Source organism: Urocitellus parryii, chromosome 2 (genome assembly GCF_045843805.1).
Source record: "Urocitellus parryii isolate mUroPar1 chromosome 2, mUroPar1.hap1, whole genome shotgun sequence".
Classification (NCBI taxonomy): domain Eukaryota; kingdom Metazoa; phylum Chordata; class Mammalia; order Rodentia; family Sciuridae; genus Urocitellus; species Urocitellus parryii.
The window spans coordinates 105,931,910-105,951,075 of NC_135532.1; the positions used below are offsets into that span (position 1 = coordinate 105,931,910).

The 19,166-nt window shown below is 33.0% G+C and overlaps 1 protein-coding gene across 4 annotated transcripts in view; it reads left to right on the top strand.

The window, feature by feature from the left end:
• Pls1 (plastin 1) overlaps nt 1–19,166 on the top strand; it is a 116,410-nt gene that overhangs the window by 89,390 nt on the left and 7,854 nt on the right. For 2 of the 4 annotated variants that reach the window (XM_026385059.2, XM_026385060.2), the window contains exons 10-15: nt 2,180–2,375; nt 7,153–7,231; nt 10,640–10,754; nt 17,084–17,217; nt 18,578–18,701; nt 19,046–19,129. In XM_026385059.2, the coding sequence (XP_026240844.2) occupies nt 2,180–2,375; nt 7,153–7,231; nt 10,640–10,754; nt 17,084–17,217; nt 18,578–18,701; nt 19,046–19,087 (690 nt within the window). In that variant the 3' untranslated portion in view covers nt 19,088–19,129. The remainder of the gene's footprint in view (nt 1–2,179; nt 2,376–7,152; nt 7,232–10,639; nt 10,755–17,083; nt 17,218–18,577; nt 18,702–19,045; nt 19,130–19,166) is intronic. The other 2 variants (XM_026385061.2, XM_026385062.2) reach the window with 2 other exon arrangements.

The following is a 19,166-nucleotide window of genomic DNA, read 5'->3' on the forward strand; positions in this document are numbered from 1 at the left end:
ATTCATTATATTCACACTGTTGTGCAACTATTACCACTATCTCTCTAGAATTTTTTCATCATTCCATAGTAAAGTTCTGTACCCATTCAACAATAACTCCTCATTTCCCCCTCCCTCAACTCCTGGTAAGAGTTCTGTTCTGCTTTCTGACTGTCAATTCGATGAGTAATTATATTCAAATTTAGAGTATAATACTCTACAGGCAGCATTCCTTGGTGGCGTTCTCTGCCCTTCTTTGAAGTTTGACCCTTTGCTCTTCAGAAGTATTTTTCCACGTCCTAGGCTCCAGTCTACAGTGCTGAGCCATCTGCCTGTGCCACTGAAGAAAAGGAATTGCAAAATTCTAACCTTGAGTATGTGTCAAATCAACCTTATATCGAAGTTTCCTTGGTGCAGTGCAACTGAATGTGTTGATTCTGTGACTGTCAATGTGTGTCAGGAAAGGAAGTAAGAAGCTGTTATTAGATTGCTAAGCTACTGATTATCAGTTCCACAGTTTACTTTTGGAAATACACAGAATAAAACATGGCAATTCCTTGTATTTATGATATAGGACTGATATAGATCCTGAACCACCAAACATACTTCTAGCAAGTTTATTCTTTAAGCATAAATTATAAATACTTGGGGTGGTTCTATATAAACATGAAAATATGGTCAGACTATGGCGTGTATGAAAACGTATTGAATATTTAAAGTGTAGTTATCCTTAATATTTAGTTTTAAATATAGCAGAAAGTTAGTATTGTAAAACTGTGTGAAGTTTGTAAATTACTTTGAGTCAAAAATCAGAATCTTAAAAAACTTAGGGAATATTTAAAATTTATTATAAAAAAATAGACTTAGTATATTAAATGACCATATGCTCATCTACTAGGTAAACATTTATCAGCTCATGATAAATTTATTTATTTAATTTATTCCCAATTTACCTCCTTCCTATATTATTTTGAATCAAATTCTAGATATTATATCATTTCATAAACATTTCAATATGTATTTGTAGAAGATACTTTTTTAGTATGACCACAACACTTTATCCCTAAAAAATTAATAATAATCTATAACATCACCTAGTTATTGTTGACATCTCTAATTAATTTGAAAATGTCAAATTTTCCTTTTGTGGTTCATTTGAATTACAATCCAAATAAGATCCACATATTGCGATCTATTGATATCTACCTTTGTAACTTTTATTGTTTAATGGAATTGAATCTATCACTTTCTCATATCATGTACATTTTTACTACTTTAAAACTCTGGTACACAGAATCAGATAGGTTATGATCCTTGGTTATGGTAACTCTCTTGATGGGCCCATACATGGACCTCCTTTCATTTTTAGTTGTGATTGTTTTGAAATTGTTACAAGCCTCATAAACCCTCAATCCAACTTGAAAACTAAGACCTTGATGATAATTTTCATTTAGCCATACAGTTCTTCATCTCTCTGCCTCACCTCAGTTTGGTAACCACCATCTTTAATCTTTATGTTCATTTTTATTTTGCTTCTCTTTTTATGTAGTTTCCTTTCATCAAATGCATTCCTTATTAAATCTTTTATTTTCCTTGACAACTTCATGTAAAGTTTATCATTATACTTAAATTTCTAGTGCTATTTTGAACTTAATGTCTCTGAGTCACTCATTTTGGAGTTAATGAATGAACTGGTATATTCATACAATGATACACCATCATTATGTCATGATATATCATTATATCATGGTGTATCATTGTATGAATATACCAGTTCATTCATCTACTCTCACATTCATGAGCATTTGGCTTGATTTGTTTGTTTCCAGGGTTTGCAAGGTGCTGTTCCTTCTGATTTTAATAGTTTTATATGATTCCAAGCTGTTTTTCATTGAAAAAAGAGTATGGGAAATACCACTCAATGTAGAATGGGTGAGGCAACTAAGCCTGGCACTCTACCAGGTGACGGTGTTGCCTACACTTTAACCAACAGGAGCTTACTGATATAATATTTGAGGGGCTTGTTGAGTATTTCAGCAATGAGTGTTAAATATGACTCAGTGGTCCCAGCAAGAAAACTGAGTGACTTTTTCCTTTTTGATTAGAAAAAGGGGAGGGGGAGTTGAAATATCTATAACTATAAAAATTATGCGAATCAAAAAAAAGGTTTAATCTTAACCATTTTTATTTCCTTGTTTAGGAGAGAAATGACCTGAAGCGTGCTGAATTCATGCTTCAAGAAGCAGATAAACTAGGCTGCAGACAGTTTGTTACTCCTGCTGATGTGGTTTCAGGCAATCCTAAACTTAATTTAGCCTTTGTAGCTAATCTTTTTAACACATATCCATGCCTACACAAACCTGATAATAATGACATCGATATAAATTTATTGGAAGGTATGTTGTTTCTGCCTTTAATTGAAACATTGTATTTCTCTTCTTGTGGTACTGTCTTACTTCGTTGTCAGAGCTAGGGAATTTATTGTAGAAGATGCACTTTATTGTGTGTAGGCATGTGCATCTATTAAAAAGTTCAAATTACAGAAAGTGATTGTTGATTTTGGTTAAAAGAGAATGCTGGGGTAAATTATCTTATTTGTCATTTCTCCATAAGAATTTAGTGGAAACTATCAAGACATTTAAAATATGATCCTATGAGTACCACCAATATGGATAGTGAATTATCTCTTGGAGGAAAAAAACCAATTATTGGTAGCTTTTTTTCTCCTTTGAAAAGAAGTTTGACTCCAGTATTATTCTCTTTTTAATAATTTTGGTGTTCATGAAAAATATTACAGTATTCATTACTTGTCTTGTGTGTGGGCTACTGTTATCTGTCTCATAATATATAATACTTTCCTGTTTTGCTTCATGAAATGCAGATTTGACCCCTCCTAATGTAGGTACTGTATTTAGTACTTTTCTATACTCTAAAAATGTATTCTTTCTGAATGTTCTTTTTATTAGTGCCATTTATTCTTTCCATTTGGGTTGATATTTATTTTTTGCATTGTTCATGCTGTGTTGTCTTAATATGCCTATAGAATGAATAACGACAAGCAAGAAACAGAAACTAAGCTTAATTAAATAGCAGAACAACAAAAAAAATTAGCAGAGCAAGGCTTTGATCATATATACTCTCCACCTAAAGTGCCTTCTATAGTGATGGGATACTGTAGTTGCAAACACAATAGGAACTAGTTTTGACAATTGGACATAATTATTTGGTGTAAAGTCTTTATCTTTCTCTCCTGTGATAAATCTTATTTTTTATCACAAGCCATCTTTGAAAGGATTCATTTAGGTTCTACAACAGATTATTTGGCATTATTTAGCTATGTTACATTTACTAAATGTCAGTGAAGCTTATAATATATGAATCATCATAATGACCAAAACATTCTCAAGTCTAGTTTTTTCTCCTTGTTTCCCAGCCTCTTGCTTTTTTCTTCCATTCTCACAGCCTCATCCACATGCATACCTATACCCCACTAGTATCAGAATGAGCAGTGCTGGTGGTTGTTGGAGAGGGGCCAGTCTAAGATTTTTTTCTCAGTTGCCCTTATTTGGAGAAGGCAGGGATTCTGCCTGGTGGGGAGAATTTGATGTTGCAGTATTCATTCTCTCACAAAACTACCCCTGTTTCTTTCCTTCCCCAGTGAGACTGAGTGAAAACTCAGTTCATGGTCTTTTTCTTTAAGTGCCACAACTAGAGTTCTGATTTCCTTGTTACCTTGTAATTATAGTGTCATGATGAATGAAAGAAATTTCAAATTTCATAAATATATTTTTTGAGAAATAGGATTAATTCAATTCACTCTTCTGAGAGTAACTTAAATAAGATAAAGACTACATTTTCTACATAGATCTGTAACCAAGAGGAAAAATAGAAAAAAAAGTGTATGTGTATATATATATATATTTGTAAAGAGAAATTTAGAGTAAAGGATTAGAACTTAAAAATTTGGCAAAGGGGCTGGGGTTGTGGCTCAGTGGTAGAGCATTCGCCTAGCATGTGCAAGGCCCTGGGTTCAATCCTCAGCATTACATAAAAATAAATGAATAAAATAAAAGTATTGTGTCCAACTACAACTAAAAAATAAACATTAAAAATAATTAAGTAAAAAAGAAGACTGCTAGGTTTTTATCGGTCTGGAAAATTTCAAAATCCCTCTGTGTCTTATAGTAGAAGGCATTGTTTAGAGTGGCATATTAAAAATGATCTGCTTTTTATAGTCACTGAATTCTTTGCTACATATCTTTTCCAACTTGCTCGCTCTATTTGTCATGTTTGAATTCTTTTGCTAGTGTTCAGCATGCTTTTGAAATTTTTCAGTGTGCACAGGATTGCTGCATATTTCCATTAGTATTGACTATATTTGTTAAGATACTATGGAAGTATTTATCAATCCTCTTTATGTAGAACATATGTATGTCCTGATACATCTGCCGAAATGTATTTGACTTTGACTGTCATCAGCATATTTCCTCTGTAAATTTAAGTTTGTATAGATCCCTGTGAATTATGAAGCTTGACCGTATCACATCCCAAATTCATATATTAGTATGTCCTCATTGGCAAAGAATTTTATCTGTGAGGAACTAAAAGTACAATTAAATATTAAACCTTTACATCTAATTGATCCAAACAAGTGGGCTACATATAGAGAGACCATCTCAGAATTTATTCATGGTGATAGAAAGTACCTAGGCCACAGAATTAGAAAGACTTTATTCAAATCATGTTTCTACTACTTCTTATCTGAGTAACCTCTGTCTTTGTTTTCTCATATATAAAACAGGACTAATAATATTTATTTAATAAAAGTTAGAAAGCAAGTTAAATGTGACCACAAGTAGAAAAGTTGTAGTCAGAGTGGGAGGTGGAAAGCACTTAATACATTACAGCATAGTGGATGTTGGATCTATATTAGTTCCTTTTCTTTCATCTTAGTAGTCTACTTTTGTTATTTTTATTGAAATCTGTATTGATGCAGATGTCAATTTGATCTACAAATGAAAAGAATATAATTCTTTCTATTTTAAATATCAGCAATTAAGATTTCAGTTTGAAAACCACTTCAGTTGTCTACAATCCAGAAAACATTGTCTAATCTGGAATACATATGTTTTTGTAATGCTTTACCATGGCTCTTGCACAAATGCATAGTGCTTCTAGCTTTGAGCATTTATTTACCAAGATAACTTGAAATGGTGCTTGACAAATAAATGCTCATTTCTGAAATCTACTTTTCTTTGCAGAGATTAAAAGTTAAAATTATAATTAGTTGAGAATAAAAGGAAGAAGCATGAATCTCTGAAGCTTATAACAGTTTCAGAACTCAATCAAAATGCAAGCTTAGTATCTTTTAAAATATTCATTATATCATCAGTCAGTAGAATTTGAATATTTTAATTATTTTACTGGGACATTCAAACTTTGTAATTTTAACACATCTTTTGGATTTTCCCAAGTGGGAATAATGTGAAAAGTTTCTAATATCTGGAAAAAAATTTATATATGTATATATAGCATTATAACAGATGGTAATAGAGAAATGACCAAAAGGTAAATCCAAGTCACATGCATCAAGCTATTATTCACAGTATGTTTATCTTTGTCATGTTGCGGATAGTTCAGGGAATAATTTTGAACCTGTTTTAATAACTACTGTAAGTAAGGTAGGCCCAGATTCTGGGAATATTTTTTTTAAAAAGGTTGTCATGTAGATTGTTAATTTAATTATAAGGTGGTTATAGCACAGCAAACTGATCAATTGCCTCTTATGAAGACCAGTGGGAACAAAATTGAAGCAAGAAATTATATGGCTATACAATTTCATAGAATAAGAATTAATTAATTAATAAGATTCTGGGAAATCTGTTAGGTAATGACATTGAAAACCACATGAAGATATATTGGGCAGTTTATTTCCTGAAAGGTTGATGAAAATAACAGTGTCCTTTAAATCATAAAAGGTTTCGGTACCTATTTTCGTTCATACTATCTGTGGCACTTAGCCTGAAGATTACTGTACAGATGATTCTAGAGGAATGGACCCTGAAGCTCAGATGGTTATTGATTTCTATATTGAATTGTCCAGGGAGTCTCACATGGGCCCAAGTTTAGAGAGTGTCTTGAACTTGAATAGGAATTAGAAGTGATGAAAAGTGAAATGTTTCAGCTTTCAGAAGTCTGGTGATTAGATACAGTCTAGGCTATTCCACTGTCCCCCAACTTTGCTGAAGGACAAATTATTTTGGTTGATCATTTAGGACCATTTGCAATCAGCATGTAACTGCAAGGCAAATGCAGCAGGGGACCCACATCTCTACTTGCTTTGTGGTACCCCTTCCCTACATTTTCCTTATAGGTAGTGTTTTTACTGCTGTGAAGGGAATGGCCTGGACCATTAACCCAGGTTAAATAATAGTGCCTGCAGGAGTTGTCTTCTTGAGGTGACCTTTGAAGTTCAGGAACTTAATATGATGAAGTATAACTTTAGCTTAGCACACATTAGAGTGCTAGGTGGGGTCCATATTCATCAAGTATTTTCAATAGTGATAATCTAAATAAACCCAGGAAGCCTATAAAATAGTTATTACACCTGCCCGCCCCCAGTGATCTGTTTTTAAATATTATTAGAGATTCCCTCTCTCCTTCATTGTTTGGTATAAAGTATAGGTTTGTACACCCAGAAACTTTCCTGTATGAAACCATAATCTGTATAAAATTAGATTCCCAATACACTGTATTGGGAAAAGCAAAGCTTTTCTATTTCTGTTTAATATGCTGATGTTATCCCAAAAGCTAAAAGATTTCGTTTTACAATGTTTATCTAGTCCTTTTTGCATCTAATCATAACTTCAGACTACACAAGTTTATCTGTGGTGTTTCTGGACAGTAGTAATTCACAGATATCAACTAAGGGAATCTAGATGAAGAAAAAGAGAATGGGAAGCCAGAGTGAGGGGGAGAGAGTGATGTGTACGCGAAGGCTTCCTAGATGGTGGGGGATAAGATTGTTTTTCTTTTTTCCTCCAAAGAAATTATGGTATCTAAAGAACCCTGACCAAGTATGTATGGCCAATTTGTACCTGTCTGAATAGTTTAAAATATAGTTCCTGATTTTTTCTGTCCTGAATCATCAGTGTGAATTTATGTGTAATCTAGGAGAGAGCAAGGAAGAGCGGACTTTTCGGAACTGGATGAATTCCTTGGGGGTCAACCCATATATTAATCATTTGTACAGGTAAATATTTTACTGTGTTTGAACCTTACTGTCAGGATCAAATTCCCCTCACCCCCATTCTGGAAAGGAACCCAAGTCCTCACACATGCTACACCCCCAGCCCCAGAGGTCGAATTTAGAAAGTTTCAAACTGTAGGTATGTTTACATAATAGCATTTTCTCTTATCACAAGGAGTTAGCTAACATTTAGAGTTTCAGAATGCTGGGAATTGGCAATATAGTAAAATTTTAAAAAATATAATAATTATAATTTTTGATGATGATTGAAATATATCAGTAAAGATACACATTATTCTTTCGTGGTAATCTTGAAAATAAGAAATTACTTCGGCTTTAGCATATTAGAATAACAGTAATATTTGATAAATGGTTCTTAACCTTTATATCGGTATTCATCATTAAAATTCATATTTTTAATTTATTTTCATCACAATCTCAATTACTCTAAAATGTTTGTGTATGCTTTTATTTAATTTATAGAAATAACTTGTTTTCCCTGGTAATTATTAAATTTTTATCTTTGTTTAAAAATGACAATATATAGCTGGATACAGGGGTACAGACCTGTGATGCCAGTGACTAGCAAGACTGAGGCAGGAGAATCACAAGTTTGGGGACTGTCTGAAGAAAGATGGGGAGATAGAGGATGTGGTAGAGAATCCCTGGATTCAATCCCCGTGTGACAGCATATAATTAACATGGATTGGACTAAGAAGATATTATACTAAATCATTTCCAATGTTGTTAGTGATAACAATGTGTCTTCCTAGATGTGGGTGAGAAGAAATCTTTCTTCTTATTATTATAGAATCTTGCCTTGAAAAACATATAAAGGAACTCAACTTCAGCTAACTTTTTATTTTTTAAGGAAAAAAGCCTAACTAAACCTATCATTAATTTACACATGAAGGAAACTCTTTTTTAAAGAGTTTAACTCTATCTAAAGATTGACCAAGTTATTATTTAAATATGAAGATTAATGTCATAGCAGACAACCTAACTTGCTGAGGATTAGTAGTAGTAATATAGTAATTTCTGCTTCTTGGTATGTATTAAAACTGTTCTTTAAGATCTAAAACCAAATATTGCCTTATTCTGTTAATTGGCTCAGTGTGATAAGCTCATTTTAATTCCAGCTAAACAAGAAGAGATGTACATCAATTTTAGAAGAGCTACATTATATTAGGGCAGGTAAAACTCAAATATTGGACATGAGAGAGGAATAGATCTTTATGAACTAATTTGAAAGAACAAATAGCTCTAGTGTGTTTCTAGGATCAGTTTGCGGAATTCATCCTGAGATCTCTAGAAGTAATTTTATCTCTCTGGGTCTCAGTTTTCCCATTTGTAGAACATCAATAATAATACCATATCACACAGGAATGAGAGTGGGTTCACTTAAGAAAAAAAATCATGAAATAGATGGATTCTAGAACCTACACAAATACCTTAGTAATATCTTTTATGTTTTTGTTTTTTTTGGAACTGGGGATTGAACCTAGGGGCACTTAACTACTGAGCCACATCCCCAGTCCTTTTTAATTTTTATTTTGAGACAGGATCTGACTAACTTGATTAGGGCCTCGCTAAATTGCTAAGGCTGGCTTTGAACTTGAGATCTTCCTGCCTCAGCCTCCTGAGCCATTGGGATTACAGGTTTGCATCACTCTGCCTGGCTAGTATACCTTTTTTATAGAAAATGCTCATCTGCTTACAGATAACCTTGTCAGATTTTTTAAAAAAATAATGTTGATACTAGTATCTAGATTTCTTTAATGTTTATTTAGTTATAGATGAACACACAGTATCTTTATTTACTTATTTTTATGTGGTACTGAGGATTGAAACCAGTGCCTCACACGTACGAGGCAAGTACTTTACCACTGAGCTAAAGCCTCAGTCCCAACCTTGCAGATTTTAATTACTTTCAGATTAGACTCTCCCCATCAGTCAGCACAGAGCCCAGCCTCCTTCACTGCCATATGGTGTATGCTCAGAGAATGCAAACTAACCTTAATATCAACCTTAGTAAGACATAACTCAGTGAATAAGCTGTTAGAGGAGAAAAGCCACATACTACATCACAGGCCTAGCAATTTAAAAAATCAGTTGCTACTGCTTTATGTCCTTAGCATACAGAATTGAGAACAGACTCAACACAGACATATTTTCTCAGGAGAACTTAACTTTTCTCAATACAAGGTAGTAGTTCTCACTTTAAGAACTCCTGCTTGCTTATAAATTCCCTCCTCTTAATCTTCATCATTGAACATGAACCACTGCCTACTTAATAGCTGTGGCTTTCCTGTAATTAAAGTTTCTAAAAATACTAGTATATCACTAAGATATGAATTTATTCTACTGTACAAGTTTCAAGAAATATGTAAGTATACAGATAAAATAAAATATACACTTGCCTTCTTACCCTCTCATACTTCCTTTTTCCTGCCCAGAGGTAATCCATATTAATAGTCCTTAGCATACATAGGTATATAAATTCATTTGACTCTAATTTTTAAAAAAATAAATGAGATCCAACCATGTGAAGTGTTCTGCCATTTACTCTTTTAAACTTAATATTCCCTTGTAAAGAGTGTCATGTTGGTATATAGAGATCTACATAACTATTTCTAATGGTGGCCCAATAGTTCATAGTGTGGATAGTTTATTCAATAGCTCTTAATGGCCAGGCATTTAAGCTGTTTCCAAATTTATAAATACTATGAGCGGGGTGCAGTGACATGTGCCTATACTCTTAGCTACTCAGGAGGCTGAGGCAGGAGGATTGTTGTAGCCCAGAAATTAGAAACTAGTCTGGGCAATAGAGATCTGGTCTCAAAAAAAAAAAAAAATATTATCGATACTGTGGCAACAAATGTCTTTCTCTATGTGTGTACATATGTATTTACTTACCTACATATATAATGTATGTGTGTATATATATGCATGGATATGATTATATGTACATATATAAATGCATACAAATGTTTTTGTAAATATTTACGACAAATTTTTGGGCACATTCTTAGATTGGAAGTTCTGGGTCAAATTATATATCCTGTTATTCTATAAGCATTAAATGACTCTATTGTGGATTTTTTTTTCTTTGCCATACTAGCTATTGAGCCCAGAGCCTTGCACATGCTAGCTGAGTGCCTTCCTACAGAGCTATATTTGTAGTCCTTTTTTTAGTTTTATTTTGAGACAGGGTCTCAGTAAGTTGCCTAGGCTGGCCTCAAAATTGCTGTTCTTCTGCTTGAGCCTCCTGAGTAGCTGGTGTCACAGATTTGTACCACCATGCCCAGCCTTTGTGTTTTTCAAGAAATATGTCCACCGTCAGTGTACTTCATAAAATTAAATAATACCAACATTGACTCTTCTCTCATCTCCTTTTCCTTCTTGTTTTAGTGACCTTGCAGATGCTCTAGTGATCTTTCAGCTCTATGAAATGATTCGAGTGCCAGTTGACTGGAGCCATGTCAACAAACCTCCTTATCCTGCTCTTGGAGGAAACATGAAGAAGGTGAATGAAATAATGATCGTGGCTATATTGTCATTGTTCTGATATAAAACAGAAGATTTAGATTTTCATGAAGCTTGGTAAACTATGGCCTGTCCTCACTATTCTGTTTCAAACCAATATGTTAAACCTGATAGCCTTTTTACAAGTTTGCTTTAATAAATATTTGGAAGTTGGAGGCAGTCTTTCCAGTCAGACACTTTTATAAATGCTTTCTTCTTTAGCAAGTTGTAGTATTAATGTTCTTTGAGATGTATTGTTAAGTGCGCTCTTATTTTATATTTGCCACAACTTGCTGAATCTTTACTGGTTATTCATTCATTTACTCAGCAGATATTTGATTACCTACTATATATTACAGTGCAATGCATAATATAAAAAAAAAGTTATGGAGCCCTAAAGTAGGCAGGGAGATAAGATAAACCACTACAATATAGGACAGTATAAGCAAAGTGATAGTATGGGTTTTAAAGAAGAAAAGGCCACAGGTCGCCCTTATGAAAGGCTTCACGCAGAAGGCTGATTTTGAGGTAGACCTTGAGGAATGTATTATTGAATTTTGTCACAAGGAGGATGGAGAAGGGGCTGAGGGTTAAAGTAAACAATAATAGTGGGAAAGTGTGTTTCTGGGAATTAAGGAAAATGGTTTTGCTACAGCAGAAGATTTTGATAGGTAAGCAGTTAATTAAAAATTGGGATTGGAGCAAGATATTAAGAACCTTGAATGCCAGATTAAAGAACATGGGTTTTAAGTTATAAGCAGTGGAAAGTCAATAAATGTTTTTGAAGGCAGTGATTTCATTACATCTGGTGGAAGAAAATCTGGTAGATGAATGTAAAAAGAAGTTCTTATCTTCCAGTATTTTTCATATGGGATCAGTAGTCTCCTTGGTGTTCACATTTGTTCTGTGGAAACCTTTTTGGGTCTTTTGCATTTCCTTTTTACCTTTTTTTAATGTCATTTGCTTTCTAAAGTAAAAGTATGCAGGACTTTCAAATTTTAATACTTTCATTTAACCTCATCCTTTTGTTTAAAATAAGAATAATTTAAACATACTAAACAAATTAGTGGACTAAATTTTCTAGAACTTACTTGTTTGATTAATATGAAATTGAACAGCATTTTCATAATATTTAAAACTGTTGGTAGTTGAATAAAAAGAAATATAACCATATTCCTGGACAGAAAGACTAAATAACATAAAGAGATCAATTTTTTTTCTAGTCAACTTACCGGTAGAACATAATTCCATTTAGAATCTAAGACTGTGTGTGTGTAGCAGGGGATCTGTGAAACAATTTATATATGTGTGTGTATTAGGGGGTAGGTGGGACTTATAAAGTGATTATAAAGCTTCACTGGAAGAAGGAAAAGCCCTGAATAGTCAGGAACATTTTCCAAGGATGTTGAGGGATATTTTAGAGATGTTAGAAAATAATCATGGGTTAATGATGAACCACATATACAATGGTGAGTCCCTAAGATTATATCACCTGTTGACATTATGACCATAGTGACACATTTCTTATTAAGCAGTACATGGCTATATATTAAAATTTATAGTGAAGGTATAGTAAATGAAATATTTAGTATGAATGTAAAAATGGAATGGAATAGGATAGCCAAGAAATCCTAAGCCTAAGAACTTAATATATGGCAAGGTGGTTGCTGAATTCAAGAGGGAAAGGAAAGATCATCCAAAAAATGATGCCAGAAAAACCTAGTTAACTATTTAGTTAGAAAAAAAAAAAAACGCAGTCTTTACCATATATAATCCACCAAAGTAAATGCCAGGTGGATTTAAAGTAAGGAGTATTAAAATATAATAAAACTCTTAAAATGTAAGTGAATGATTCTCTATTCCTGGAATAAATAATAAATTACAAAGGAAAAAGTAGATATGAATACATTTCATATAAACTTCAAACTTTACGTACAAAAATAAATCGATAAAGAAAAGTTAAAAGCAAACGTGAAGAATCCACGTTTACAAAAAGTATGACAAGTGATTAATAATGTAAATATAAGTAGTTCATATAAATCAACTACTAAAATCCAGTTGCTGTTACCAGCAAAATGGGAAAACAACATGAGTTCAAAATTCACAGAAAAAAATGATGGGTAATACACAGAAAAACTTTTACCCACCATAAAGAAATGCAGTTTAAAACAAGAAATTGCATCCGGTGTTAACAGGATATGTTCCTTTTTAGAACCTTTCTAGAATCAGTTTTGTAATATATTATCAATAATCTTTAAAAAATCAAATCGTTTGGGATGGCTCAGTGGTAGAGCCCGGGATATGTGAGACACTGGGTTCAATTCTGAGCACCACATATGAATAAATAAATGAAATAAAGGTTCACTGACAACTAAAATATGTTTAAAAAATTCTTTGATCTAATAATTTCAATTCTTATCATCTATTCTGATGAAAAATCAGGAAGTCAGACAAGCAATTGTCCGCCAGAATGTTTATCACCATAATGTTTATAGAACAAAAACTAAAATAATTGTTCAATAAAACATTAGTAGTGACTCACCTATAAGATGAAGTAAAATTTGCCATTAAAAATAGTATTTTAGCCTGGCGTGGTAATGAACGCCTGTAATCCCAGTGGCTTGGGGGGCTGAGGCAGGAGGATAGAGAGTTCAAAGCCAGCTTCAGCAAAAACTAGGCAGTAAGCAACTCAGTGAGACCCTGTCTCTAAATAAAATACAAAATAGGGCTGGGGATGTGGCTCAGTGTTCTAGTGTCCCTGAGTTCAAACCCCAGGACCAAAAAAAAAAAAAAGTATTTTAGCTGAGGCAGAAGAATTGCAAGTTCAAAGCCAGTCTGAGCAATTTAGCAAGGCCCTAAGCAACTGAGCAAGAACCTGTCTCAGAATAAAAAATAAAAAAGGCTGGGGATATGTCTCAGTGGTTAAGTGCCTTTGGGTTTAATCCCTGCGTACCAAAAAGGAAATTTTAAAAAAGTGTTTTAGTAATAGTGACATGGGAAAGCAATATATAAAACTGTGTATGTACATGATATAAATCTGTTTTAAACATATAATTCAAAAAGGACTTCTAATCTTCCTCTATATCCCCAAAATGAACATACATTTATAGACTTTGTAATTAAAAAAATAAAAGACTTTTAAAAGTAAATACATCATAATATTAGAAGTTTTAAAATTAGTAGTATAATAGTATAATGATGAAATTTATATTCATATTTCTCAGTATTTCTGATGGTTGGACTGACTACATTTTAAACTTTCAATTGATTTGCTCACAGTTTTTGTCACAGAAGTACAATTCAGAAAATCTTTAAGAATTCAGAAAATCTTGTTGAATAATTTTATTTGTTTTTTTTTAATTTTTTTTTTGTCAGTGGACATTTTTTATTTATTTATATGTGGTGCTGAGAATCAAACCCAGTGCCTCACAGATGTCAGGCAAATGCTCCACCACTGAGCTACAACCCCAGTCTTAAGTTTTTTTTTTTTCCTTCAAAATTTCTTATGTAAAATGTAACAGGAAAACACAAATTGAACCATTCATTATGCTTGGCATTTTTATGTTAATTGCAAAATATTACAAATGAATCATGTAGAATGCTTCATTTCAACAAATACTAGCAATTTAGTAGAATTAAACATAAAGCCTGAGATAAATTCGAGATGCTTAAAAAACAAAAAAGCAGTCCTTTTCATGACACATTATCATAGGGAATTATTTTATGGACTTTGGGCAACCATTAATGCACATCACTTCACTTATAAAGTTCATAAAACTGTATCATTAAATATATTTCTTTATTACTTTTTCAGTATTTGTTGTCACTTGGAACCTAGTATCCTATTACATAACCCTTCTCATTGTCCAAATGAGCCTCCAAAGCATTGAAGTGCTTGGAATCATTCTTTCATTCACTCTGAGACTCTGCTCTCTAACTTTTCCATCCTTTCCCTCCTGGGGATTGAACCTAGGGGCCCTGTACCACTGAGTTACGGCCCCAGCCCTTTTTATTTTTTTTGTTTTGAGACAAGGTCTCACTAAGTTACTCAGGCTGGCTTTGAACTTGTAATCCTCCTAACTCGGCCTCTGGAGTAGCTGGAATTATAGTTCTGTACCATCATGCTTGGCTTTGTGTTCATTCTTAACTTTCATGGGTTCCTCATATTTTAGCCTGACAACTCAAGTATTTCCAAGACTCATTCTTGCCTAAAGCTCTTAACTTCTGTATATACAGCCTCAGAAAGCAGATCTATTTTTAAGGTTTTAGATACTATCATAAACATGACTTACCGCCAGGAACCTAATTTCTCATTTTTTTCTCCAGTTTAGTACCTCTCCAGATCTTAGAAATGTTTTGCCAAATTTGCAACCAAATGCTGCCCCAAATAGAACACCATTCCCCTTATATTAACACCCACTTCCAGTTTCCCTTTCTTGTTAGTCATACCAGCATCCCCTTAGGCTCTACACTAGCATCCCCTTAGGCTCTATACTAGTGAGATTCTTTCTCACCATTGTCTCAGGCATTTTGGTCTAACTAACTAACAGATGGCCCTTTCCTAAAACACAGTCTACACAAAAGTGATGACTGCAATTTGCCAGTGAAGTTTCCCATTCAAATGAGTATCCATGGTTTTTCTCTCTTTTTATTCACAGTTACATAATCAGGAGTGCTGATTACTTTCCATAAATTAGGAATCTATTTTTTTTAGTTCTATAAATTTCTATAGCATTTGTTTCTATTAAACAGGCATAATTAAATATGACTACTAGGAAAACTAATTTTGAAATATTATCTCCTTGCATGTAAAAAATATGAATCTAAATCAGATGTTTTATTTGATTTATGAAGTGAACCAGGCAGATGTTACAGAAAGTTCAAAGGATCTTCTTGTATTTTTTTTAAAACCAACTGAACTTCAGGAATTTGAATTCTCTTTAACAAATTTGTTTTAAAAATCTGCTAATTGTGTGGCCTCTTCTTTGCCTTTCATAGAAATATTTCCGGGCTGGAGATGTGGCTCAGCGGTAGCGCGCTTGCCTGGCATGCGTGCGGCCCGGGTTCGATCCTCAGCACCACATACCAACAAAGATGTTGTGTCCGCCAAGAACTAAAAAATAAATATTAAAAATTCTCTCTCTCTCTCTCTCCTCTCTCACTCTCTCTTTAAAAAAAAAAAAAAGAAATATTTCCTTATTTTTAGAAAAAAATGTATCTGCTTATCCCTGGTTGAATTGTTTTGAAATGGAGCCTTCACTACCTTGAAAAGAAAATTGAGAGAAACTAATTATACTGTTTTTTTTCTTAACTGTTTTTTTCCAAAAAGTACTTAGTAAACAGTTTTCTTTTACTGGTGAGATTATACAATTATGAGCATACAGTTTTACTTAAGGAAAACTCATCTACATAAGAATGTGTGTGTGTGTGTGTGTGTGTGTGTGTGTGTGTGTGTGAGAGATATATTTCTATTCTGATAAAAGAAGTACAACACTAGATGATGGGAAATAAGAATATTCTCTAGAGGCCAAGATAGACCAAAAAAAAAAAAGTACAGAAAAATTTAACCAGACTTAATATCACTAGAAATAAATAGATAGGTAGGCAAATAATTTATTGGTATTTATAGATCAGATTTTGACTGTTGGCAAGGCACTGGGCTGGAAGAAGGGAAACTATGATATAGATTTATACATGTAAACATTTTTGTTTTTTAAAAGGAGTCATACAATGAGTAGCAAAAGAAATCACATAAAAGCTAAAATAAGTAAAAGATGGTGCATAAGCATTGCAATATAAGCATTATTAGGAATTCAACAAGTTAACAATCATTATTAACTGGTGTAGTTAAGGTTAAGCTTTGTTAAATAAAATGGGCCAAAAGCTGAAATTAAGGATGAGTAAGATCAGATAAAGAATATGAGAGATGAATATGAGAGATTCTTAATGAAACGATGACTTTTCTATTCCTTAATTTAAAATCTAGAATAAACATTATTTATTAGGTTTATTAGTGGAATGCAGGAAACCAAGGGTTTTAGTTACATATTTGCCATTAGTAAGATGTGTAATCTTAGAGAGTCAAGACTTACAGGGTAAGACAGGCTCTTAATACTTTTTAGCCAGTTGTTCCTCTATCTAGATCAATCCCTTAGTGCTTGGATATCTTTAGCTATAAAATAGAAATAGTTATTCCTTGCTTTCACTGGGTTATTATGAAATGAAATTCAGTCATATAAAGTGTTATTAGAATTATTTTTTCAGATGACTGAATTAGGTTGACATATTCAGGAAATATGTTTTTATACCCAAACTTTTGCTTGCTTATAGATTGAAAACTGTAACTATGCAGTGGAGCTTGGGAAGAATAAAGCCAAATTCTCCTTGGTTGGTATTGCTGGGCAGGACCTAAATGAAGGGAATTCAACACTTACTCTGGCATTGGTATGGCAGCTGATGAGAAGGTAAAGGCTGATGTATTTACAGCAACACTGTCAGTTCCCTTCAACAAGTTACTGAGCTAAACTTTTAGCTATTTTTGAAGAATAATAAACACAATAAATATACAATGTAAAATATATTAATTTTGTAAAGGATTTACTATTGATTATATATACTAGTGAATTTCATTTTAAAATGGGTTTGTTTCTTCATCTCACTTCATTCAGAATGGCAATTATCAAGATATACAACTAATGATAAGTGTTGGCAAGTGTTGGGGAAACAGGTACACCATACATTGCTGGTGGGACTGCAAATTAGTGCAACCACTCTGGAAAGCAGGATGGAGATTCCTCAGAAAACTAGGATTTGAATCACTGTAGGACCCAGCTATCCCACTTCTTGGTATACATCCAAAAGATCTAAAATCAGCATACTATAGAAATACAACCACATCAATGTTTATAGTAGCACAATTCACAATTTCTAAGCGATGGAACTAACCCAGTGCCCTTCAACAGATGAATGGATAAAGAAGATGTGGTATATATACACAATGGAGTATTAGTCAGTCATAAAGAAGAATGAAATTATGGCATTTGCTGGTAAATGCTTGGAATTGGAGATTGTCATGCTAAGTGAAACAAGCCAATCCCAAAAAACCAAAGGCTGAATATTTTCTCTGATGTGTGGAAGCTAGGCCAAAACAAGGAGGAAAAAAATAGAGAAAAGAAAAAAGCAGAAGAGGGGGACAGAATTTCATCAAAATCTGACCTAACTTTTTTATGTGGTTGCACTAATTTGCATTCCCACCAACAATGTATGGTATACCTGTTTCCCCCACACTTGCCAACACATATCATTACGAATATTAGGAATATACCACAGTGAATCTCACTATCATGTGTACTCACAAAACACTAATTAAAAAAAAACTAAGTAAATAGCAGAAAAATCAGTAGAGGGAAGGAAATAGGGAGAAAGGAGAAGAGAAAAAGAGGAAGTACTGGGGAATTAAGGCAAATTAGTTTCCATACTTTTATAATTATGTCAAAATGAATTCTAATGTTATTTATAACTAAAAAGAAGTAATAAAAAATTAGAAAAGAAAATGGGTCAATCTCTAGAAACACTTTTTATTAATGTCTCTTAAAATGGCTCTGTAAGTTGTTTTAAATTTTTTAAATACCATATGGTAGTTTTTGTTTTTACATAGTGAACTTTAGAACTCTGGAATGTAACCAAGTACAAATGCCAGGCTAACATTAGAAATATTTATTAGAACTGAACTATTTCTTAAATGTTTATCTAAATATTGACATAAATGATATGAAAGTAAAATTTACCCATTTTAGTCTCAAATATGTGTCTTTTCTATTGCAGGTATACATTGAATGTGTTATCAGATCTTGGAGAGGGTGAAAAAGTGAATGATGAAATTATTATTAAATGGGTCAACCAGACTCTTAAAAGTGCAAACAAAAATACTTCTATTTCCAGCTTCAAGGTAATCAAGAGTACTTAAGATTTTTTTCTGTAAGTTTAGGAAGGAACTTTTTATGGAGAATTATATTGTTTAGGTTCAGAATTACATTAATGTAATATCTTAGAAACACACAACTTAGGAGTTTAGGCATAGTAATTATTTGGCATTTGTAAACTAGAAATATTCAGTTTGAATTTTTATATTTGTAATTGGTTATCCTATTGAATATAATGCAAGGTAATAGATGATGGTAATTTAATCTTAAGAAGAAATAGAATCAAGCCAAAAAAAATCCAATTGTCAAATGAAAAATAAAGATAAAAGCCATTGTTTATGTAGGACCTGTAATGTTTTGTGCTCCCTAGCAGCAGTCTCAGAATTGTATTGACATCATTTCCAAGGCATAACAGAGCCAGCCAAACCGATTCAAGTGGGAATTGAGAAAACTGGTAGGAAAAAAAAATCTTGTCATCTGGCTTCATAATG